The 24,560-nt window shown below is 44.1% G+C and overlaps 1 protein-coding gene across 1 annotated transcript in view; it reads left to right on the top strand.

Annotated features, from left to right (window-relative positions):
* The first annotated feature begins 2,560 nt into the window (after window positions 1–2,560).
* Window positions 2,561–24,560, top strand: part of UBE2H (ubiquitin conjugating enzyme E2 H) — a 66,065-nt gene continuing 44,065 nt past the window's right edge. The window contains exon 1 of the mRNA XM_063134571.1: window positions 2,561–2,822. Within this exon, the coding sequence (XP_062990641.1) occupies window positions 2,770–2,822 (53 nt within the window). The 5' untranslated portion in view covers window positions 2,561–2,769. The remainder of the gene's footprint in view (window positions 2,823–24,560) is intronic.

The raw sequence follows: 24,560 nt of genomic DNA, 5'->3' as shown, positions 1-24,560 counted from the left end.
GGAGAGTGCAACCCTTTCCAGGACAGGGCAAACATTGCCTTGCCGGACAGATGAACCACCCGCTAACAGCACCTCCGTCTTGTCTGGATTGAGTCTCAGTTTGTTAGCCCTCATCCAGTCCATTACCGTGCCCAGGCGCTGGTTCAGAACAGCCACTTCCTCACCTTCTTTATAGAACGCCCACCCATTAATTTCAAATTCAGCATTTGCAAGGAAATAATGGATTGTGCTCAGGTTAAATCCATGCCCCATTATTATTATTATTATTATTATTATTATTATTATTATTATTATTATTTCACTTTTCTTAAGCACTCAGAAGAGCTTATAGAGAAATCAATACAAATATAATCTAAATTCACTGAAAAAAACCTACCATTTAAACGGTATCTAAATAACTAAAAGCAGCAATAAAATCACATCAGTTTTAAAAGTCATCAAGCTCATTCACTACGTGACCTTGAGACAGTCAAAAACAATGAAGTCTTCTCTCTACAATGAGCCAGCAGAGAAGGCAATTCAGTCAATGTGAAAATCAGTCAATGTGAAAAGTCCCTATTAAAACCTAAAATCTGTGCTCCCAAGTTCCAAAATTAGGCTGAGACCAGGGCCTTGTTTTCTAAAGGGAGAGTTCCTGGATCCTTATCCTGCGGGAAAGCAATGCTTTCTGAACCTAGAAACTCTCCTCCTTTATCCCAGACTAGTTGAGGTTACTCAGCTATGAGGGAAAGAGCACTGGCACTCTGCATATGCTTCAACCCACAAGAAGGTTACATCAGAAGAAGGTTATGTTCAACCCATAAGAACATAAGAACATGCTGGATGACACCAAGCGTCCATCTAGGGCTAGTAGCCATTGATAGCCTTCACCTCCAGGAATGTATTCAACCTCATTTTAAAGAGATCCAGATTGGTGGCCATCACTACATAGAATCATAGAATAGCGGAGTTGGAAGGGTCCTACAAGGCCATCGAGTCCAACCCCCTGCTCAATGCAGGAATCCACCCTAAAGCATCCCTGGCAGATGGTTGTCCAGCTGCCTCTTGAAGGCCTCTAGTGTGGGAGAGCCCACAACCTCCCTAGGGAACTGATTCCATTGTCGTACTGCTCTAACAGTCAGGAAGTTTTTCCGGGTGTCCATATGGAATCTGGCTTCCTTTAACTTGAGCCCGTTATTCCGTGTCCTGCACTCTGGGAGGATTGAAAAGGAAATTTCAGCAGGTGTCGTTTGTATATATGGAGAACCTGGTGAAATTTCCTCTTCGTTGCAACAGTTAAAGCTGCAGGAGCCCTGCCCTCTTTTAAATATGGTCACTCTAGTATAGCTTTTGTTGTTTATTCGTTCAGTCGCTTCCGACTCTTCGTGACTTCATGGACCAGCCCACGCCAGAGCTTTCTGTTGGCCGTCGCCACCCCTAGCTCCCCCAAGGTCAAGTCTGTCACCTCCAGAATATCATCCATCCATCTTGCCCTTGGTCGGCCCCTCTTCCTTTTGCCTTCCACTTTCCCTAGCATCAGCCTCTTCTCCAGGGTATCCTGTCTTCTCATTATGTGGCCAAAGTACTTCCGTTTTGCCTTTAATACCATTCCCTCAAGTGAGCAGTCTGGCTTTATTTCCTGGAGTATGGACTGGTTGGATCTTCTTGCAGTCCACGGCACTCTCAGAATTTTCCTCCAACACCACAGTTCAAAAGCATCTGTCTTCCTTCGCTCAGCCTTCCTTATGGTCCAGCTCTCGGTGATGAAGAGGGAATTTCACCAGGTTCTCCCTATATACAAATGACCGCTGCTGAAATTCCCTTTTCTATGCAACTGTTAAAGATAGAGGAGCCTTGTCCTCCTTTTCATAGGGTCACCCTATAAAAATGTAATAAATAAAAATAAATAAATACAAGAGTTGTGTCTGCTGTGGTGGTGGTTTATTTTATTTTAATTTATTTATTACATTTTTATACGGTTGATGGTGTTATTATTACTACTACAGAGACATCTGTAGAAGCCTGACACCTGTTGCATCCCACATATGGTGAGGCGAAAGGCCCTCTGCACATGTTCAGATACAGTCATGCGTGGTTATTTCATAACTGGAGGCTGAGTCTTCGTATCCAGAACACATTCTGGAGCTCAAAGATACGCCTCAGTTTACAAATGGTTATATAAGCCTAACTGGAAACTCGACCAGGGGGGTCTCGAACCCACGACTACAGCAAGAGGCCTCGACGACTTGGGGTGCGTCGAGGCCTTTGGGCGTTCGCCTCCCTTCGCCTCAGGAGCGGCGGACTACAACTCCCGGCATGCCGAGCGGGGAGGGAGGCCATAGAGGGGAGGGTCTCGTGCCACGACGCGCCGCGCGTCGCTCCCGCCTCGGTCCAATAAGACGAGGCCTGGGCGGTGAGGTCACTGTGGGTGACGTCAGGGGTCCAGAGAGAGGCTTCGGCAGAGCCGAGGCAGCGGCCGAAGTAGGAGCAGCAATTCGGGAGCGGGAGGGCGCAGGAAGCTGAGGGGGGTCAGGAAGCTGAGCTGAGGAAAGCGACGACGGCGGAGAGGAGGAAGGGGGGGGAAGCCCGCGGGGCAGGAAGAGCCGGCTCGTGAAGGGAGGGGCCGCAGAGGCGAGGGGGGGAGGCCTCCGCGCACGCGCAGAGTGGGACTCGGACACCCCCCTCCCACCTCCTGAAGCGCCCCCCTCCCCCAGCGCAAAGGGGTCCTGACAGGACAAGAGAGGCAGCTTGAGACTCCGCCCGGGAGGGGCCGCCGGCCGGGGGGGCACCATGTCCTCCCCCAGCCCAGGCAAGAGGCGTATGGACACCGACGTGGTCAAGCTGTATCCTTACCTGGAATGTGGAGGGGTTTTTTCCCCCCTAAGGGGCGGGGAGTGGGGGGGGAGAGAAGAAAGAGACCATCTACACCCCCCATTGGAATGTATTTGGGGTGGGGGGGAGAGATAGGAAGCCCCCCCATACAATGATCGAGGGCAATTAGTGAGGGGAGAAAGACAGCCTCTTATGGAGTGAAGATATAATGAAGACTTTGTTGGAATGGGGGGGGGGCAAAAAGAGAGAGAGAGAGAGAGAGACTGACCATGAAATTGGATTGTGTAAATAGAGGGTGGGTCAAGAGGGGTCATGGGGAGGGTCAGAAAGAGAGGTTACCTTCTCTCTCTCTCTCTACCCCCCCTCCCCGGAATAATAGGAGGAAGTACAGACTTATAGAATGGGGGTGGGCACCATCCAAATTATTGGAGCTGAATTAATATTAATTCCACTGGAGAGAACAGCCGTTCTCTCCTTCCCACCCCCCTGCCAAAGCTGCCAGCTCCAGATGAAAAATAAAATAAACACCCTTTTAAAAAAAAAACCTGGCATAAAAGAGTGTACAAAGCCATTCCTGGAATATATGGGGCAGAGAAAGGATGCCTCCCCCATGTTATGGAAGTGTTAGTTGAGGATGGCAACCCCCTTCTTCTTCTTCTTCTTCTTGCAGGGCTAGGGAGAAAGAGCTTCCCCCAGAATGTGGGGTGAAGGGTTAAATGTTTAGAATAGGGTTGGTGAAGTGGCATCGCTCCAATTGTCTAATTGGGGGGATAGACTTGCAACTCCTGGAGAGTCTTAATTTTCACCAGCTCCAGGTGGATTTAATTTATGGGACAGATACCCAACCTTGCTGGGAGAAAGACGTCCTTTCAAGAATGGCAGAGCTGTTTGGAACTTCTCATTTCCAGCTTTAGGTAGGAGAAACAAGAACAAATCCCCCCCCCCCCAAGGATTGGGAGACATTTTCCCCGTCAGCTTTTACAAACAAGGTTCCAGTTCCTTATAACACCAACCTTGCCTTCTTTGCCCCCAAATATAGACCTCTTTAAAACAGCTCTTTCTTTTCTCTCTCACTCCCCCCCCCCCCACTTTTCCTTTGGAAATTACGAAGTCTCCTTTAAATCAACACCCCCTCAAGTTTGAACAAATAATGCCCCCTCCCTGCCTATATAACCCTCTTCTTTTGCCAATAGCTCTACTTCCATGTCAGTTTCTCCCCCAAAGAAATTCAGTTGAGGGGACATCCCCCTCCCCTGTTATAGATAGATCTATTTTGAAAGCTGGGACACCTTGTTGCCTCCAATAAATAACCTCCCTTGGCTTGGACAGGAATTGCAAAAGAATTCCTTTTAGATTACAGAAAGCAAAATGGGGGGGCACTTCTCTCTGTCTGCCTCCCTAATGATTGTAGCCAGACTGAGTGCCCCCCTGTTTAGTTATTGTGATAGTTCTTGAATAATAATACAGCACGTACTGCTTTAAATTTGCTCTCTTTTTCTCTCCACCCCCCCCCCCCCCAGCCAGAATGAATATAGGCTGCTTTGTGGGGTGGGGGAAAAGGACTAGACTTAGTTGGGGAGAAATGGTTGGGGATGGGGGGGTAGTTGTTGACAGTTACAATCCGGTGATCAGCTTCTGCTGGTATGTTACTATTTACTCAATTTAGTTCTTAACTGCTGTTCAGGAAGCTTCTGATGCCAGCAGTGGGGGTAGGTAGATTTAATGAGGGTGGGGGGTATCTGAAGAACAGCATTAATTGAAGTGGCTGCAGTGAGGGAGAGGATTGAAATGCAACAGAAATTCATCACCCCGTTCTCTTCCCTTTTTCTTGCTGCTGGTTTTGTTTATGTAACTCTTCAGTTCAGTGTATAGGAGCTATTCCAGTTTTCCAAATTATATTTTATCATTGCTCCTAATAGGATGCTATCCTGTGTGTGTGTGTGTGTGTGTGTGTACTTGGAGAATGGGGAGCTTCTGAATTGTGGTGGTAAATTTGCTTATAGAATAATTTTATTAATAGTTCTGTTTATCAGGTGGTGGGGAGGGAAAGAAGGGTTGGTGGGAATTGACATAACCAACTGAAATGCATTGAGAGATGTTTATTGAATGCGTTAACCTCCCCCAGGAGAATTTAATCGAGAAGGAATTAACTATGTAGAGGGGTGAGAGGGTTACAAATAGCATTTAGTTTCCAGAGGTAAACAAACTTGTTTAGATTAGGCCTGCTGGGGTGAAATTATTGTAGTCAACGTTGACAGTGCATGGTGAGTTCCCAACCTCCTGCTTAACCATTGGTATGTTTATTTTGAAAAGCAAAAAACGATGTTGTCTATAGATCTCCTTCTAAAACGTTGTTTTTAGGAAGTGGCTCGTGATTGCTCTGGAATCAAAGCTATTTTTATCCTCTACTTGAGTTGCATATGTATGTCATATCCTCCTTCAAATACAGACTTCATTTGATGGTTAATTTCTCCTGATTTTAGTGAAGGCTAGAACTCCAGCTGGTCAGTGGCCAAAAAAAAGAAAAAGGTTCTTAGTTATGTTTTGAAAAGGCAGCTAGATTACAGAGAGGAGGCCTACTGTGACCTAGTGTATCCTTTCTCTCTTCCGCGCTCCCCCCACGTTCCGTTCACTGGGTAGCTTGGATTTTGAAAGATCATAGTATTTTAGGAGACAAAGAACAGGGTTTGTTAAATATATATATGAGTAAACACAGAATTTCATTTGGCTTATTGATGGTGTGGCTGCTGTTTAATTTGATGGTGAACAGGAGAAAAGCAAATAACTTGGCATTCCTCTTCAGTTCATGGTTAGCTGCTGATCTTTCTGTTCAACAAAAGAAACATCTTAAAAAGCAAAGCCCTCAAACAAGACCTCTTATTACAATTCTTGGTATTTTAAGTGAGGCAGACCAGTTTCTCCTGTGTCTGCAAGTTTGTATTTATATGATGACCAAATAGGTCTTTTTGTTTGTCTGTGGCTTGACTGGCCCTCTTCAACAGCCTTACAGCCTGTGTTTTGTGTATGCGGACCTCTGCGACGATAACACAGTCCGATCCTAACCATGTTTTCTTAGAAGTCCCATTGATTTCATTGGGACTTACTCCAAGGCAAATATGCTTAGGATAGGAGCCATGGTTTCTATATGGAGTTTGCCAGCTGTGATGTTGTGGGGCAGAGAGGCCAGGGTTGCTTCTGGTGGTTATCAGACAGAAGTACGGTCTCTTCTCTTGGCTTCTGTCACCCTATATGTTGCTGCTACATTCATTACAGCGTTGCCTGCTTTTAAAGTGCTTCTCCTCTATAATCTTGATGTGCAGCATGTGAGCCTGTACCTAACTTTGGGCGGTGGAGAATGAAGGCATGGCCCCACGGAAAGTGTGTGGAGCCATCTCTTTTTTTCTTCTCTGACAGGTTTGGTGGGGCGATGGTGTCATTTCTCTGCTGCCTTCCTATTTTTACTCTCAACATGCCTGTGTCTTGTGTACACACATCTGTGCAACCCAACAAGGGAGAGGTTGGTTAGCCAACCTCCTGTATTAAGTTGTTCACATGTTTAATTTAAAGAAAACCTCATCTTGGTAATTGCATGACAGTGATCTGAAACTGAGTCATTCAGCTGCTTTTTTGGACGCTTCTCTAAACATTGTGCAAACCTTCGAAGGAAACGAGAAGCTTGTTTGTGAGTTTTGCATTTCAACCTTGTGGGGGAGTCGCAGCTCCAGTCTTCTTTTTTTTGGCCTTTTTTTCTTTTCGGCTGCCTTTTTGTTAGGCTCCTCTCTTGCATTGCAGAGAGACGCATAAGTTTCTTTTTTTAAAAAAAACCACCAGCCCGGCTGGGGTGCTTTTCTTAGAATATGGAGATCGTGCACTGATGACCTTAGAGTGTGAGCTTTTAAGTTTCGAGGCTGTGCCACCCCTTTGTTAAGCGGTTTGGGGAAATGGGATCTGATCCTGGACGCTTATGAGTGGAGGAATCCCCCCCTTCCCCCCAAGGCAGCACCTGGATTCCCCACTTGCTCTGAAAATGTCCAGAGGGACTTAGTTGTTTTGGAAAAGTGTTTGCAGGCAAAAGGCCTCCGGGCAGGCCCTGCAAGTCAGCTGATTGGTTGTTCTGTTACTACCCGGAAACTCAGGCTTGGGCGGAGCAACCCAAACAGCTGATGGAGTGTGTGACAAGAGTGTGTTTATATACAGGAGCATGGGGGGCTGGAAAGAGGGGAGGCCTGTTTGGAAGGCTTTAGCAAGGGGGAGCAGGATGAGCCGTGCCGGGTCAAGGGTTTACTTGGAACAGAAAAGGAGGCAAAGTGTCCTACCAGCAAAAGGGCACAGTTACTAATTCCACATCATGTTAATGTATGGGAGGGGGTTTGATTATTACTTTTTTCTCAGTAGGTTTACAATTAGTTTTTGAGGCAGCAGTTTTAAGTTTGGGGCTAAACTACAGTGCAACAATTGACTGCAATGAGTTGAAAGACCTGGAGGTCATAGGAGTGGTGTGCCTTAACCAACATTATCTCATGGGTTCTTCGGTTGATTTTTGTCCTTCCCAGGGGCTCAGGGTTTGTTTATTTATTGTTAAATGTATATCCTGTTTTTCCTCCAAGGAGCCCAGAACAGGATCCTCCTCCTCCTCTTAATTTTATCCTTACAATAACCCTGTAAGATAGGATAGGCTGAGAATATCAAAAAACGGAATGATGTCCTGGATGCTGGATTACATTTTTAAAAGCTTGGAAAATGGGTGGTGGGAGTGGGTGGGATTGTGTGTGATGTGAAGCCTGTCTGGTAGTAGAGGGATCAAGCCATGCCATGGTGATGAAATGGAGATACGTGGGAGTGATTCCACACACTTGAATAAGTCCTGGATAGGTAAATGCTGTGGGGATTTTCATTGGCAGCTGGTAACGTCTCTCTACTTGCGGAATTACACTGTGTTAGTATAGATAGAGTCAGATTCCAGGACAATAGCCTTGTTGAAGCCTGTGGATAGAGAGCTGGATATGTATTATGAGAGACTATAGCAACCAGGATGATCAGGGGTCCGGAAACAAAGGAGAGACTGAAACAACTGGGCATGTTTAGCCTGGAGAAGAGAAGACGGAAGGGAGACATGATAGCACTCTTCAAATACTTAAAAGGCTGTCACACAGAGGAGGGCCAGGATCTCCTCTCGATCCTCCCAGAGTGCAGGAAATGCATTGAGCAGGGGGTTGGACTCGATGGCCTTGTAGGCCCCTTCCAACTCTGCTATTCTATGATTCTATAATGGGCTCAAGTTACAGGAAGCCTGATTCAGGTGGGACTTCAGGAAAAACTTCCTGACTTTTAGAACAGTACAACAATGGAACCAGTTACCTAGGGAGGTTGTGGGCTCTCCCACACTAGAGGCTTTCAAGAGGCAGCTGGACAGCCATCTGTCAGGGATGCTTTAAGGTGGATTCCTGCATTGAGCAGGGGGTTGGACTCGATGGCCTTATAGGCCCCTTCCAACTCTACTACCATATTCTATACGACAATGGAATCAGTTACCTAGGGAGGTTGTGGGCTCTCCCACACTAGAGGCCTTCAAGAGGCAGCTGGACAGCCATCTGTCAGGGATGCTTTAAGGTGGATTCCTGCATTGAGCAGGGGGTTGGACTCGATGGCCTTGTAGGCCCCTTCCAACTCTACTGTTCTATGATTCAATAATACATCTCCTCTCTGCCATTCCCTCATGGTGCCTTAGTATCCCCCTCTGTAAAATGGGAATAAGAGTGAACACAAGGTTTTTGCAAAGGCAAGGACAGTATTGTGTTCTATGGATCTAAATGTCTCTATACATTCTTAGTTCATCTCTTGTTGAAGTTAAAGTTCTACTTGAGATTTTCCGTCTCTACTATGGTGATTCTGCAGCAAAATCTTGTATTACCTTAGACGCCTCTCTCGGTTGGGTATACTTGCAACCCCAGCAAAGTTCATTTAGAGTTTTTGTTGCCATTTCCCCCAACATCTGGAGCTACCATTTTTGTGACCAGATAAAATGTCTGCAGCCTTGAAAAGAGGGGCTCAGAAAAGGATGGGCAACAGGGTATCTCATAAATTGCATGCCTATGTTGAGTTGGTATGCTTGGATTGACATTGGAAACCTGAATTCAGATTTCAGACTTCTTTGTAGCCCTGGGAAATTCACATGCAGCTTCCTGTTCCTGGTCTATAAAATGGTGGCAATAATGCAACTTAGCATTTATATAGCAGTTTAGTGTGTAACTTTCACACTTGTGGCAGGTGGGAGACTGTAATGTAGACAAGCCTTGTTCATAGTTGTACAGCATGATCCTGTGTACTGTACTGGGTACACAGCTGTATACCCAGCTGTACTGGGAAATGTCTCCTTAAGCACAGAACGTAAGCGGGTTGGATAAATTCCTGGAGCCGAAGGCTATCAATAGCTACTGGTCCTGATGACTTTGTGCTACCTCCAGTATCAGAGGCAGAAAGCCTATATGCACTAGTTACTGGGGAACATGGGTGGGAGGGTGCTGTTGCACGGTGACCTGCTTGTGGGTTCCTGCTCAATGGCTGGTCTGCACTGTATTAACAGAGTGCTGGATTACATGGATCCTTGGTCTGATCCAGCAGGGTTGTTTTTATGAGATGCTTTATACTGAGTTAGACCTTTGGTCCATTTTTCTCACTATTGACTTCAGTGCACTGACTGGCAGTGGCTTTCCAGGGTTTCAGAAGAACTCATTTCCAGTCCTGCTTGGAGATGCTTCGGATTGAACCTGGAGCCTTCTGCATGCAAAGTGTGTGTGTGGGGGGGGTGGGGGGGCTCTGACATCTATCTCCTTTCAGTAGGGATTACTTCCAAGGAAGTGTGCATGAGGTTGCAATCTTGAGTAGGGTTGGTGGCCAACATCATAGAAACATAGGATAGCAGAGTTGGAAGGGGCCTACAAGGCCATGGAGTCCAACCCCCTGCTCAATGCAGGAATCCACCCTAAAGCATCCCTGACAGATGGTTGTCCAACTGCCTCTTAAGGCCTCTAGTGTGGGAGAGCCCACCACCTCCCTAGGTAACTGGTTCCATTGTCGTACTGCTCTAACAGTCAGGATCTCTTCTCGATCCTCCCAGAGTGCAGGACACGGAGTAACGGGCTCAAGTTAAAGGAAGCCAGATTCCAGCTGGACATCAGGAAAAACTTCCTGACTGTTAGAGCAGTACAACAATGGAATCAGTGACCTAGGGAGGTTGTGGGCTCTCCCACACTAGAGGCCTTCAAGGGGCAGCTGGACAACCATCTGTCAGGGATGCTTTAAGGTGGATTCCTACATTGAGCAGCGGGTTGGACTCGATGGCCTTGTAGGCCCCTTCCAACCAGGATGATCAGAGGTCTAGAAACAAAGCCCTATGAAGAGATACTGAAAGAACTGGGCATGTTTAACCTGGAAAAGAGAAGATTGAGGGGAGACATGATAGCACTCTTCAAATACTTAAAAGGTTGTCACGCAGAGGAGGTCCAGGATCTCTTCTCGATCCTCCCAGAGTGCAGGACACAGAATAACGGGCTCAAGTTAAAGGAAGCCAGATTCCAGCTGGACATCAGGAAAAACTTCCTGACTGTTAGAGCAGTACAACAATGGAATCAGTTACCTAGGGAGGTTGTGGGCTCTCCCACACTAGAGGCCTTCAAGGGGCAGCTGGACAACCATCTGTCAGGGATGCTTTAAGGTGGATTCCTACATTGAGCAGGGGGTTGGACTCGATGGCCTTGTAGGCCCCTTCCAACTCTGCTATTCTATGAAGTTTTTCCTGACGTCCAGCTGGAATCTGGCTTCCTTTAACTTGAGCCCGATATTCCGTGTCCTGCACTCTGGGATGATCGAGAAGTTTGAGCTAGAAAGAGGCCTTGCCACTGAGGAGGTAAATATGTTTCTGGTTTGTACCATTGCAGACTGCAGGTGGAAGCTCATGTAATTCAATGGTCTCTCCATTTTTTTTTTTTAAAAAAAAGAGATTCCCCTTTCATAGCAAGCTAGTATATCAAGGCAGAGCTTCTTCAGGCCTTCTCCCTGAAATGCTAGTCTTCTGTGTGGATGCGATATTTTGTATGGAGGGGCATTCAAGCATGTGAGCTTCCAACTGCAGCTTCACAACAGAGTAAAAAAGCAAGACAATGGAGCAGAACTCTCATTGAAATTAAATGTAAATATACGATTAAAACATTATACAAAAAAGTTACCCCATACCTGATTAACCCAGCATTTAACAGCCATTTAAATGCCTGCCTTAATAGTGAAGTCTTAAAAGTACCAACAGATTAGTTACAGCTTCCAAAGCTCTTGCGTGATCCCCATGTGTAGCTTGGGTGTGATTTAAAAACAACAACCTGACTTCCTGATTTGAAAAAAAAAAAATGTAATTATAGATTCTGTCCAGATTTGAAAGCATGCTGAAGTATTTGGATGGACAAACAAGCCCAGGGGATAAAGAACAGTTTATTGAAACAGAATTTATCTGGATGTTATAGGGTAGCCAACTCTGGAAATGTCCTAGTTGGGATACATAGTTTAAAAACCTGGTGGAATACTCATGTTTTGTGCATTTATGATCAGATGCAAAACTTGGGGGGGGGGGAGGAGGAAAGTGGGGGGGGAGGAGGAAAGGAGGCATCTGTGTGAAACATCCTTTGAAAGCTTCGTCACAGTTGAAATGTTTAGAATTAATGTTCATATTTTTTTCTCCCCTTTGTGTGGTGCTATAGTTGGAGATACAAGATAATCTTAACTCCTCGTCTGAGTGACTCATGGTTTGCAATCCAGTCTTTATTTTTGTTTTTGCAGAAAAATAGCCATGCTAATCTGTAGCTACAGAAAGCCCCAAAGTATTCAGAATGCCACAGTAAACACCGAAGCCTGGGTATCCTGTTCTGAAAAATGAGGATTTTTCAAATGAACTGGAATTCGCATAGGTGTACATATAGGTCTACCAACCAATTTAAAAGGCTTATAGATTGTTTTATAACTGATTAACCTGCCAAGACTGAGTGGGGTGCTTTGATATGTTTAATTTAAATAATTTCTCTACTTCTCTTGGCCAAACAAAGGCAAATCAAATATAATGTGGCAAATCTTAACTGTCTTATCTGAGTAGCAAGGAACGGTCTGTTTACAACAATATTGTAAGCCCCAAACAGTATTTCACAGAGAGTCAGCTCTGATTAAAAATTCATATTTTAAATCTGTGATTAATGAGTTGCTTGAGCAAGCTGATTAATTGCTCGCGTGATACTGGTTGTTCATGAATGATAGCTTTCAAAGATCTCACCTTGTTGCTTTCAGAAATAAATTTACTAGGGTAGTTACTTGCCTGTATGGAAGGGCATTTGGTTTTGACTTTCAATTCACTGTCTCTTTGTTGGTTTCCCAGTTTGATTGCGTATCCCATTGAAGATTAGTCTTGTAGCACAGACTTGAAAGACTGCTGCATCTACTTATAATATCATTAAAATGGTTATTTGGGACTGGAGAGCAGCCTAATATGAATTGGCTTAGAACAGCTTGCAATGCTGGTCTGCCTTATAATAAAGGCTTGTTTGTGGATTCGGCTTAATTAAGCAGTAGAGCTGAAAGGAGGAATTGAGTTAGTGCAATTAATGCATTACTCAGATTTCAAAGATATAAAATCCTTTAAAAAAACAACAATTGGAATTCGTTCTCTTGAAGGGTCTTTGGTTAGGACAGTGCTCTTGGAAACAATTGCACACCTCAAGTTGAGCGACGTTAGTTAACTTTAGAAACAATACCTATTTTGTGACAAATGGTGGATTAACCTGAAAATGCACAACTATTGATGCCCTAGTGTTTTCTTTAGTGAATGGCTTGAAAGCAAGGTGGATCACACAATTTTTTCACTTGGCAAACTTGTTACGCCTTAAGAGTGGATTCGCTTCTGGGCCTGTTCACTATTTTTGGTCAGCAGGTGCCATAAGAGAGATTCACATCTGTGATGTAATGGCGGCATCAGTCTCTTGTCATCTGGTAGGCAGGTCTGGTAGTCTTTGGTAGATCTTTGCTTGGTATATTCTTCTAATCAGCTGCCTTTTGAGTTTATCCTGGGAAACCTTCAGCTTCCTTGAAAGTTTATTGAGGGGTCCCCAGCAAGGTTACAGGGGAAAGAGAATCTTTCCTAAAAGAAATGTACCTTTGCCCTTCCAATTAACAGCTGCAGTTGGGTGTTTGGTGTGCTATTGAGTGTAGTCCAGGTCCGGACCTGATTCAAAGTGCTGGTATTAACATTTAAAGCCCTAAACGGCTTGGGGCCAGGCTATCTGAAGGAACGCCTCCTCCCATATGTACCTGCCTGGACCCTAAGGTCATCCTCAGGGGTCCTTCTCCGCGAGCCCCTGCCAAAGGAAGTGAGGCAGGGGGCTACCAGGAGGAGGGCCTTCTCTGCTGTGGCACCCCGGCTGTGGAATGAGCTCCCTAAGGAGGTTCGCTTGGCACCTTCATTATATGCCTTTAGACTCCAGGTGAAGACCTTTTTATTCTCCCAACATTTTAAGAGTCTATAAATAAATTTTAACTTGGTGTTTTAAATTTGTAATTTTGCATTGCTGCTGTTTTTATCTGGTTGAGCTTTTATATTGTATTTTATATTATGGTTTTATACTGTTGTTTTATACTTTGACCGGTTTTAATTTTTGTGAACCGCCCAGAGAGCTCCAGCTATTGGGTGGTATAGAAATGTAATAATAAATAAATAAATAAATAAATAAATAAATAGACAAGAGATGAAGAGGCCCAATTGGCTTCAGACTCACAGGGGTTCCTTGACGGGCAAAATAGTGCATGGAATGTGTTCCCTGGAGGTTGTGAGGACGCTGTTCATATCCATGGTTAACGTTTTTCCTAACCGCCGTAACCTATTACAGTTAGAACCAGAGGTTGGATGATGTATTGTGTGATATAGGCAAAGAGTGACCAAAGTGGAGGAGAAGAATGAACTTGGTCAAAAAGGCAATGAGAGCTTCCAGTTGGTGGGTCATGGAGGCTGAGCAGATCCTGGGTAATAGTTGGAATGGCACACAGTGGATTGTTTTGGGTGGTCAGAACAGAAGGCGGGCTAATAAGAATTGGCAGAAAACTTTGGACTCTAGCCGGAAAGCAGTAATTGGAACGGGGCATTTAGTTGTCTTGGTATTATGTGTGCAGCACCTGAAAGCTGTGCAAGACCAAACTGGTATTAAATAGCTCAGAAAGTACTTTAAGGCTTATTGATTAAACCAAGCACTTGGACTGTTGCTTTTAGACATTAGTTTTTTTAAAAATAAATAAATTATTTTTTAAAAAAAAGTAAGCGGAGAGTTTGTGTTAGTTTCCCACTTGCCGTGTTTTCCTGCTTATAGCTCTGACACAAATTAGGCCCTTGTTGTGATGTGAAGCCTCTGATGCTTTTGAAGTTGGTGCTGTGGCTAATGTCTTGTAACATAATCAAGCTGCTGTCTCCAAGGGGACATCGGGAGATTCTGGAAACGCTTGTCACTGAAGAGGACAGCACCTAGCATGTGTGCTAACAAGATCTGTTCCGGGGTGGTGGTGGGAGGTGAGAAAAGATGGGCTCCAAAATCAGTTTTATGCCTTGTACAATTTCCAAAATGTGTAGGATAAGTGACTACTCAGATAATGACCCATCTCCTGGAAAAAAAAAATTCTCTCTCTCTGCCAGGGCTCTATGAACTGTGGTTCAGTGGCCTATGAAACTTTATAGGTAACAATCCTATAAGCCCAGGAATGGATTGCAGTGATGGCTGGTTTCTGTTATCACTAGTGTAGCTACCTCAAAGGGGTGGGGGGTGCAGGTTTGCCCCCCCCAAAAAAATTAGCTGAGCCTGCTAAAAAGAGCCTTTTGAAAGGCCTATTCATGAAAGTGAAGCCTTGAAGTTTGCTATGTACTTGCCCTGTTGCTATTCTGGGGTCTTTTCCCATGGCTCACATAATGATGTTGGAGTGCTTTTAGCTAAGGCTCGCTCACTCGCACGGACTGTGCACGTCAAATTGCCTTGCCAGCCCCAGAGCTGATTCTCGTTAATAAATGAGGGGCTCTGCTTGATGGTCACAACGTGTGACCTTTGGTCAACGACGTGGTGAGGTTTGAGCCACTAGAGGCTAGCGGTGAAAAATAACGTCTGGAAAAAAATTGTTTCGATCTCATCTTTGTGGGTGCCCCAGAGAAGAGCCTGCATCTGCCAGACCGTATAAGCTGAGCCATTGTTCTGCCTGCAGTAATTGGGGGCCTCAAGTTGATCATTAATCTGAAAGGCCCATTGACAGAACAGCAGCACTTCCAAGTGCTGTGCCCTTGGCTCTCATTAATTAGTGGGAGAGGACTCAGGCAGGATCATGCCCATAGTAGATTTTAATGCAAGATTGCCGTGTTTGATTGAGAGAGCCCAACAAAGTGAAATGGAATTGCACGTTGTTGTTGTTTTAAAAAAATTGGTCCTTAGAAGTATGTGAGCTTTCCGGTTAGAATTATCTCATGGTCCTCCGGCAAGTTGAATGATGGTGTATTCTTGTCCAGCACAAATTTTGGTTATACGTGGAACCAAACTCACTGGCACATTGTTTTAACTGCATCTATTGCTTTTAAATTATATATTGTTTTAACTTGGATTATGGTTTAATTTGTTTTTAACTGTGTATATTTATTGTTTTATACTGTATGTTTTTATCTGTACGTCGCCCTGAAATCTTAATCATATAGGGCGGGATACAAATATTTTTAATAAATAAATAAATAAATAAATAAACCATGTTTAGTAATCCAAGACTACTGGTTAAAATGCACAATAGTCTCAAAACCTGGAGATTGTCAGCCTGCTCTTGCTTGCATACAAGGCCACCTATTTAATCTGGCTTGTTTGACGAATTAGGAAGGTGTGTAAGTTCCTTTGATAAAGAAATGGGGTGTGTTGCAAAACTTGAAAAATCACAGGTAGTTCTCACAAGTGTTGATGGGGAACCAGCCAGTCAGGAAGGAGATCAGTGGCTGGTTCCTTGCTGCCTCCCCAGTAAGCATTCATGGGGCAGGACAAAACTCTAAGAGTGTGTGTGGGGAGGGGGATAGAAATGGGTACGCTGCCCCCCACCCCTGCCAGCTCATGATGAAGAGCCTGGCTCATTTCCAATCCAATTTCCCCCAATCTTTGAACAAATCCAAATTTCTAGCCATCTCCATTCATTAGATAGGGGCTCACCTCTCCTTTGAGTTGTGGATTACTGAGCCCCCAAAGCTCAATTCTGGGCCCAGAGCCTAACAAACTTTAGCAGCATCTCTGGGGAGGGATTTGGCACATTGGACTGTGAATATCTGAATGTACGGACGCACTAAATGTGGCTAGCTTCCACATAATGGCGTTTGTTTAGACAGTTTCATTATTTTCTCTAAAGTGCTGAGGTTGTATTCTTCATTCCCCCCCCCCCCCCCCGCAGACCTCCTTTGAGGTAAGTAAGAGTGAGTAGCAGACCTCTTTGCAGAGAACTAAACCTGGATAATACATGTCCAAATCCAGCCCTCTTCACTGAGCCAGTGTGGTGGATATTTCCAGTATAATTGCCACCTCACAGGTCTCTGGCCCTCACTGCAGATCAAACAAGATTGCAACCATTGTCTCCTATTTATCATTTGTTCAGCACTCTTAATTTGCAAAGTGGAAATTGCAAATTTTCAGTGTATGGTCTCCTTTGCACTCACTCTGCTAATACATCTGTGAGTGAGGCTACTTATTCCCATTTCACAGATCGGGTGTGTAATGGGCAGAAGTAGGACTTAAGGACACTGAGTTAATCTTAAGGGATTAGATAAAGTCTACTTTATCTGACATTCTGCTTCCAGTAGCAGCTAACCAGTTCTTATGGGGAGCTTCCAGCAGGGCTGAGTAGTTATTCCCAGCATCTGAAAATCGGGGAGATTTCAGATTCCAAGAAAGGAAGTTCTGGTTTTGGCTACCATAGTTACCACTGATGTATTCTCTATGTTTCTCTCTCTCTCTAATTCACGGTTTAAAGGCCCAAACCTTGCAGGTTCAAGTCTGGCTCTGTATCTGCCAGACTGGACCAACTGAAACGTTCAAAAGCTTTCCAGCTGATTTCCTTTCCTGTTCTGACTTCCTTTTATGCAACTTTACAAAACAAGTTGGCCACGGCGTGTGGGGGTGAGGGGCTTCTAGTATCTGAATAGGGCACTCTGGGCTGGCTGTGGGGTGGGGTCTCCTAGTTGCCAAGGAGCTGCATTCTTCACACCTGTTAATCATTGTGCTTTCCTGAGGCTGTGCCCTTCACCACACTTCATAATCAAGGGGGAGTTAATGAAAAGCATCCATGTTTGTAGTTCACGCACAGGGCACAGGACAGGTTTTCCCCATCAACTGAACGAGTCTTCCTTTCTTGGGATTGAAAGATTTATTTGGGAGCATCGGGTAGGAAGCGAAGGGGAGAGCCGGCTTGGTACTGAGTAGGCCTTGTTTTTTTAATTTTTCTTCCTCTGGAGCTCTGCCCATTCTGTTGGCAAGAGAGATGAAAGGATACTGTTTACTGACTGACTTACGAAGACTGAATATGGCTGTGCGGCTGGGTGTGTATGTATAGGTATTTATTTTACTAGGACATTGTATACCTTTTATTGTGTGTGCTCAACTCCCCTGCTGCTATTGTCCCTTGTTTTCTAGTGGATTCTCGGTATATATGAAGGGCACAAAGTACTCACTGGGTGCTTGTTGCAGATGTGATTAAAGAATCCTACTTTTTTACTGCCTCTGTTAAGTTCGGACGGCCTTTAGCGCCCTGCTGATCCTGCCAGAGCACTTGAAATGGAAAATGCCCCGAGTGAGGGCCTTCCTTTGTGTGTCTCGGGAAACCTGTTCCACAGCCAAATAGATCTCGTTGTCAGACAGCATTTCGTGGCGTGCATCCGAGATGGTGCATCCTCAACTTCAGCCTGTTCTTCTGATCTGACATCGGGAAATCTGCGCTTTAGAATTGTATCTGTTGCGCTAGCTCAGCTTTAATATTTCCCTTTTATTTATCCTGAATGCTTGGAATAGAGCAGGTGACTTTTCCAAATGGATATATAGGCCACGTTCGGGTCTGGATGATCAGTTTCTTAGCTTAATAAGTGCAAGATATGCGCATGCCTAATGCACCTGCATACAGCTCCCTTGCTCTTCCCTTCATGTAAGCAAGGAAACAAGCCAGGAAGCTGCAGCTAACCATAAGCTCCTGCTATGTTTGAACCAGGAAGTTACATTTATAGCTTTCAAATAAGCTAGAATACAGAGCCATGGTTTAAAGTTGGCTTTCATATCCTGGCTTGTTTGGAAGCCATTAAACACAGTTCCCGGCTACAGCGTAATGGGAAGCTATGGTTCAGTGCAGGTGTGTGGTTGCTTGTTTGCGTGAAGGGATGAGCGAAGCAGCTATGCACTGGTGCATGAAGCTCTCATGGATATCTTGACGTATTATACTGTTAGTTTTACCCTACCCTGTGCCTGCTTACCCTACCCTGTGCCTGTTGGCATTCTCTTCCCCGCCTTATTGTTTTACTATGATTTTATTAGATTGTAAGCCTATGCGGCAGGGCCTTGCTATTTACTGTTTTACTCTGTACAGCACCATGTACATTGATGGTGCTATATAAATAAATTAATAATAATAATAATAATAATAATAATAATAATAATAATAGTATTAAGCTGAGATTTGATTGAATTCAGCCATAGCCATGATCCTGCTGCACTTATGTGGCTCCCATTAATTTCAGTGGGGACTGCATAGAAGAACTGCAGTGGGTTGAGTCCAGCTGTTAATGCTGATTAGTTCATGTTAAAAACACTTGTTGACTAGACATCAGAAGGCAAAATGTGTTGCTTGCATTTCTGTTTAATTGCTGTGTTGCAATGGTGTGTTCCAGCCGAATTGCTAAATAACTTGTGCTTTTTAGACTTGTGTTCTGGATATAGTTACTGGGACGGAATGATAGAATCATAGAATAGTAGAGTTGGAAGGGGTCTCTAAGGCCATCGAGTCCAACCCACTGCAGGAATCCACCTTAAAGCATCCCTGAAAAATGGCTGTACAGCTGCCTCCTGAATGCCTGTAGGGTGGGAGAGCCCACGACCTCCCTAGGTCATGGGTTCCATTGTCATACTGCTCTAACAGTCAGGACATTTTTCCTGATGTCCAACCAGAACCTGGCTTCCTGTAACTTGAGCCCATTATTCTGTGTCCTGCACTCTGGGAGGATCCAGAAGAGATCCTGACCCTCCTCTGTGTGGCAACCTTTCAAGTATTTGAAGAGTGCTCTCATGTTTCCCCTCAGTTTTCTCTCCTCTGGGCTAAACATGCCCAGTTCTTTGTGATCTGCCCAGGATCTCTGGGCGGATCACAGAATTGTAGACCTAGAAGGATAATCTAGTCCACTCCCATCCGTTACAGCAAGCCATTCCACATAGGTACCTGTTGCAGCCTTTTCTGGGAAAAGTGTGCTAAGGAAGGAGGTTGAGCAGCCTCCCTGGGTGGTGCTGAAGTGTACTGTTAGAGGCAGTGAATGATAGTTTGCCTGTTTGAATGATCTCACAGAGGGGGAGAGAATTCCTCTTGTAGAAAACTAGCCCACCTGGAAGAAGAGTTAAGCTGAACCTTTCCCCTGGACATCCTAGTTTACTCTTCCCCATCCTGGTGCCCTCCAGATGTGTGAGACTACAACTCCCCAGCACAGTCCTTGAACATGATGTCCAGAACACACGTGCATTATTGAAGTCTTGCTAGCGTTTTCCAAGTTTTGTGATAGAAACTCTTGTATTCTCTCTTTCTCTCTCTTGCTCCTTTTTAAAGAAACCCCTGTAGCCTATTGCCTCTTCATGGCTGCATGGTCTTCAGACAGCTTTGGGATCATTATATGCTTTCTCTTAGCAGCCTGTCTGCCACAGACTGACTGCTTTGAGGCTTCTCAGTGTGTGCCGGTCAGTTGTCAGGACTGCAGGAGCTTATCTGACTGTTGATGTGCAAGGGAATTGGGAGCTAGTTAGTACACAGTTCTAACAGCTCTAGTGTTCAGGTACCATGGCGGAGAGCCCAAAGAGAAGCCAAGGTAGGGTTTGTGTAAAGTGGCAACGTGTACTTGGGTAAAGATAGAGATAGTTAAAGTTGGTTTTAAAGGTATGCAATATGAGTGAGAGAAATGGGTGGTGCTTTCATTCTGCATACAACCCCTGGTGAAGTAACAGTTTGAATAATGGCGTTTCACAGGCTTTTAGAAAGCTAGTTACTATACAATAATCTCCATTTGAGCACAGTGGGACTTGTGACTTGATTAACCATTTTAGGATTGGGCTATTGGTCAGGAATGCATAACTTCTGGACCTTAATGTGAAACAAAAGCAGAACACTTTTTTTTAGGAAAAAAAAAGGTGTTCATATTTTTATATTAAGTTCCTCTGTTATGAGGAAGCCAGTGCCTGGCTTCGACAATGGACTGGATGAGGGCTAATAAATTGAAACTCAATCCAGACAAGACTGAGATGCTGTTAGTAGGTGATTCCGCTGACAGGATGGGGGTGGTGGTCTTCTACCGGTTCTGGATGGGGTTGCACTCACCCTGAAGGAGCAGGTTCGTAGCTTGGGGGTTCTTTTAGACCCATCATTGTCACTTGAGGCTCAGGTGACCTCAGTGGCACGGAGTGCCTTTTACAAACTCCCGTTGGTGGCCCAGCTACACCCCTATCTGGACAGGGATAACCTGGCTTCAGTTGTCCATGCTCTGGTAACCTCCAAGTTAGATTACTGCAATGCACTCTACGTAGGGCTGCCTTTGAAGACGGTTTGGATGCTGCAGCTCGTGCAAAATGCAGTGGTCAGATTGATTTCGGGAACCAGAAGGTTCGACCATAAAACACCTGCTCTGGTCCGCTTGCACTGGCTGCCTGTATGTTTCCGACCCCAATTCAAGGTGCTGGTTTTGACCTATAAAGCCTTACATGGCTTGGGACCACAATACCTGATGGAATGCCTCTCCTGACGTGAATATACCCAGTCACTACATTCAACATCTAAGGTCCTCCTCCGGGTGCCTACTCCGAGAGAGGCTCGGAGTGTGGCAACGAGGGACAGGGCCTTTTCAGTGGTGGCCCCCAGACTATAGAATGAACTCCCTGACGAGGCTTGCCTGGCACCAATGCTTTTATCTTTCTGGCGCCAGGTTAAGACTTTCCTCTTTGCCCAGACATATAGCAGCATAATCTTAATTACCCACATGTTTAGTTTTTTAACAGTTTTTAATGCTTTATGTGTGTATGTTCTGTGTTTTAGAATTTTAAATTTTGTATACTTGTTTTTATCTTAATTTTAGAACTTCTGTAAACTGCCCAGAGAGCCCTGGCTATGGGAGCGGTATATAAGTGTAATAAATAAATAAATAAATAAATAAATAAATAAATAAATAAAATAAAATAAATGAAGCTTATAGTCTTTTCCGTAGAGCTTGTATCAGTGTATTTGCAAAGGAAAATAGGAGTCAGTTTTGTACCTGTGGGGTCTTGTAATTTCCGCATGTAGAATTTGATTTAAGTTGTAGGAAAATCTGAGTTGGGAGGAAGAACAGAAAAACTTCTGCATATGTGTGTGGCTAGTTTGAACGGGGCTTTTAAATGCACCCTTGAAATGCTGTTTCGAATGTTTTAATAAACTGGATGCAAGAGGTTGTGGGAAATTGCCTTTTTTCAGAGGCACATAAAGGCAAAAATTCTTACTTCCTTTAAAATACGTACACTGGGCAGGGAGTCTTCTCAAAGCAGCATACAACAGTAAAATGCATATATTAAAATTCATGATAAAAACTGATGCAGTAATAAAAGCAGCCAGAGTTTTACAAAGCACAGTACAGAACTTTTAAACTTTAGTGAAGTGCAACAAATAGAAGAAAGATAGAAAAGTAAACCCATTGAATCTGGATATCAATTTGGGCTTTCTTCTGGAAAAACTGGTTATTAGTTTAATAGTAGCTTCATTTATTTTTAGTTTTAAATGCTGCCATTTAAAAAGGGTCATGTGGCTTAAAAATGGGGAAATACTAAGTGTATATGGAATTTATTACAAGAGGCATTTATAATTATTGCATCATATCTGTCCTGTTTTACATGACAAGCTTCCTGCGGTTTCCCATTCAAGCACTGGCCAGGTCAACACCTGCTTAGCTTCACCAATGCTACATTATCAGTTTTGCTCGGACACTATAGCTATTTCATTTGGTTTACAAACAAGGGAAACTTAATATAAAATGCTTAAAGTTGAGGTGGAGGAGAGAAAAAATGAGATGTTATTAATAATTATAAGACTCCAGACTAACTGCTTTCCAGTCTTCATTGTGTTTGCCCTTGCAATTACTTTGGAGTATTATTTATTTTATTTTATTTATTTATTATATATTTATACTGCCCAACAGCCAAAGTTCTCTGGGCAGTTTACAATTAAAATCATAGTATACAAACATCAAGATTTAAAACTTTAAAAATTTTAAAATGTCATATAAAACCAGGATAAGTTATAGTCCAGGGAAAGCTTGTCTAAAAAGATCTGTGCTCCCATTTTTCCTTTAGTGAATTAAGGCAGAGAGAGACAGTGTCTTCGTCAAGGCCATGCAAGTATTCCATAGTCTCCAGGTGCAAATCTCCAATTTTCTGGACTACATTGGCTTACAAGGAAATGAGACCTGGAGAACATTACAAACCATCTAATTGCATTAATGCATGCTACTTGATTAGAACCCTAGAATAGTAGAGTTGGAAGGGTCCTATAAGGCCATCAAGTCCAACCCCCTGCTCAGTGCAGGAATCCACCTCAAAGCATCCCTGATAGATGGCTGTCCAGCTGCCTCTTGAATGCCTCTATTGTAGGAGAGCCCATGACCTCACAAGGTCATTGGTTCTATTTTCGTGCTGCTCTAACAGTCAGGATGTTTTTCCTGTTGTCCAGCTGGAATCAGGCTTCCTGTAACTTGAGCCCATTATTCCATGTCCTGCACTCTGAGATGACGGAGAAGAGATCCTGGCCCTCCTCTACGTGACGTGAGTGAAGAAGGCATAGATTTAAACCTAGTTAATGCTAATTTCCAGGATGGATGGCTGCTTAGGAATCCAGTGTACATGGTTCTTAAAAACTGGTGATTGAGGGCTTGTGCGTGTTTTATGGGTTAGCAGTGAATGACCTAAAGGTCATAGATCCATGGGTTATAGTATTCTAGTTATGGATTGCTAAGGGACGATACTGAAACTCTGTGGTTACACTACTGCTATATATACATAGCATCTCTGTTTTTACATTCCCATCGAGTATCAGCTGTCAGGATTCTTGCGCCTAAAATCACAGTTCTTCCACTGACCTTCATCCCTGTGAACCTCAGACTCTTTTCCCCCCCATCTCTCTTATTCTGTCTGGGCTTTCCCTCCACCAAACTGGTCTCATTTTTAAATCGGTGCTGGGAGAAGAGGGTGAATCTGGGAAATGTAATCTTGCTGACCTTTCTGAAAATCTTTAAACCTAGCCATGCCAAAGATTACACCTGCCAGGTATTGATTACATGAAGCGGCAAGGAATGGATTAAGCTGTACAATGACTTGCCGTCCTTCTTGCTTAGCTAATGTCTTGGGCTAATGATCTATCCAGATCAGTGGCTCTAGGAATAGGCATCTCTGGGTTTGTTTCTATATTTGCATGGAAGGTTATATGAGGGGCAGGGGGTTGGGGAGAGAGAGAAGGGTCTTGCAGCATGGAGAAACCTGTGTGAGATGAACTGTCTGATTAGTCAAATTTTGTCTGACCACTGTGTTTTTTATTTATTTAATCAATTCATAGACCACTTCCCAGATCTAAAAGAGATCTCATAGTGGTTGATGACAGCAGTTTATGATACAAAAATTAAAATGTGAAACTGTTAAAACAAAACAGCAATTTATGAATTTAACCAATTTATAGAGTTACCTAAGACAAAGTTGCCTTAGGTAAGCCGCTATATTCTTGACTTGAAGCCTTCCATAGGAACTCGCTCTATCTACTTACCTACCTTTATATGACTCTTTCAAGGACCCCTGTGATGTACATGGAGTGCTTTGGATACTTGAAAGTGTCCTGTGTAAACGCTAAAGTGTTTTGTTTTTTTAATGTCAAGGCACATCTGCATAGCCAAAGCAGCTCTAGACTGACTTCATTAAGAGGATTTCCTTTCTTGAGGAACTCTGGGAAAGATTCTTCCTTGAAAACTGGAACTCCTCAGCCCCTCACATAAATACAGCTCCAGGATTTCCTCCGATAATAAATTGGCTTGAGTTTGTAACGCAAACAGACCATTACGTAATGTATCTGCATACATTAGTGGGGTTGAGCTGAAAGCCGCTCCTCTCTAATTTTATGAAAATCTTCTATCAGAACTGGGAGGCCTCCCTCTTTTGCTCTCTGAGCAGTAAGACCAGTAGGGGGGGAAACAGAATAGTTGCTTTAACTTTTGAAGTTTAGCTCCGCTTGCCACACGCTTTGCTGCGCCTTGGTATACAATTTGGGCGTCATTGGCCCAGGGGTAAGTCTTGGAGCGGTAGAGCAGATGGTGGTGGTATGTCTGCTTTCTCAGATCACATGATTTATAGCAGGGCTTTCCAAACTTTTCATGTTGGTGACACACTTTTTAGCCATGCATCATTTCGCGACACAGTAATTCAGTT

The sequence above is a fragment of the Elgaria multicarinata genome, chromosome 9, assembly GCF_023053635.1.
Source record: "Elgaria multicarinata webbii isolate HBS135686 ecotype San Diego chromosome 9, rElgMul1.1.pri, whole genome shotgun sequence".
NCBI classification, from domain to species: domain Eukaryota; kingdom Metazoa; phylum Chordata; class Lepidosauria; order Squamata; family Anguidae; genus Elgaria; species Elgaria multicarinata.
This window is presented reverse-complemented; position numbering and strand designations above follow the sequence as displayed.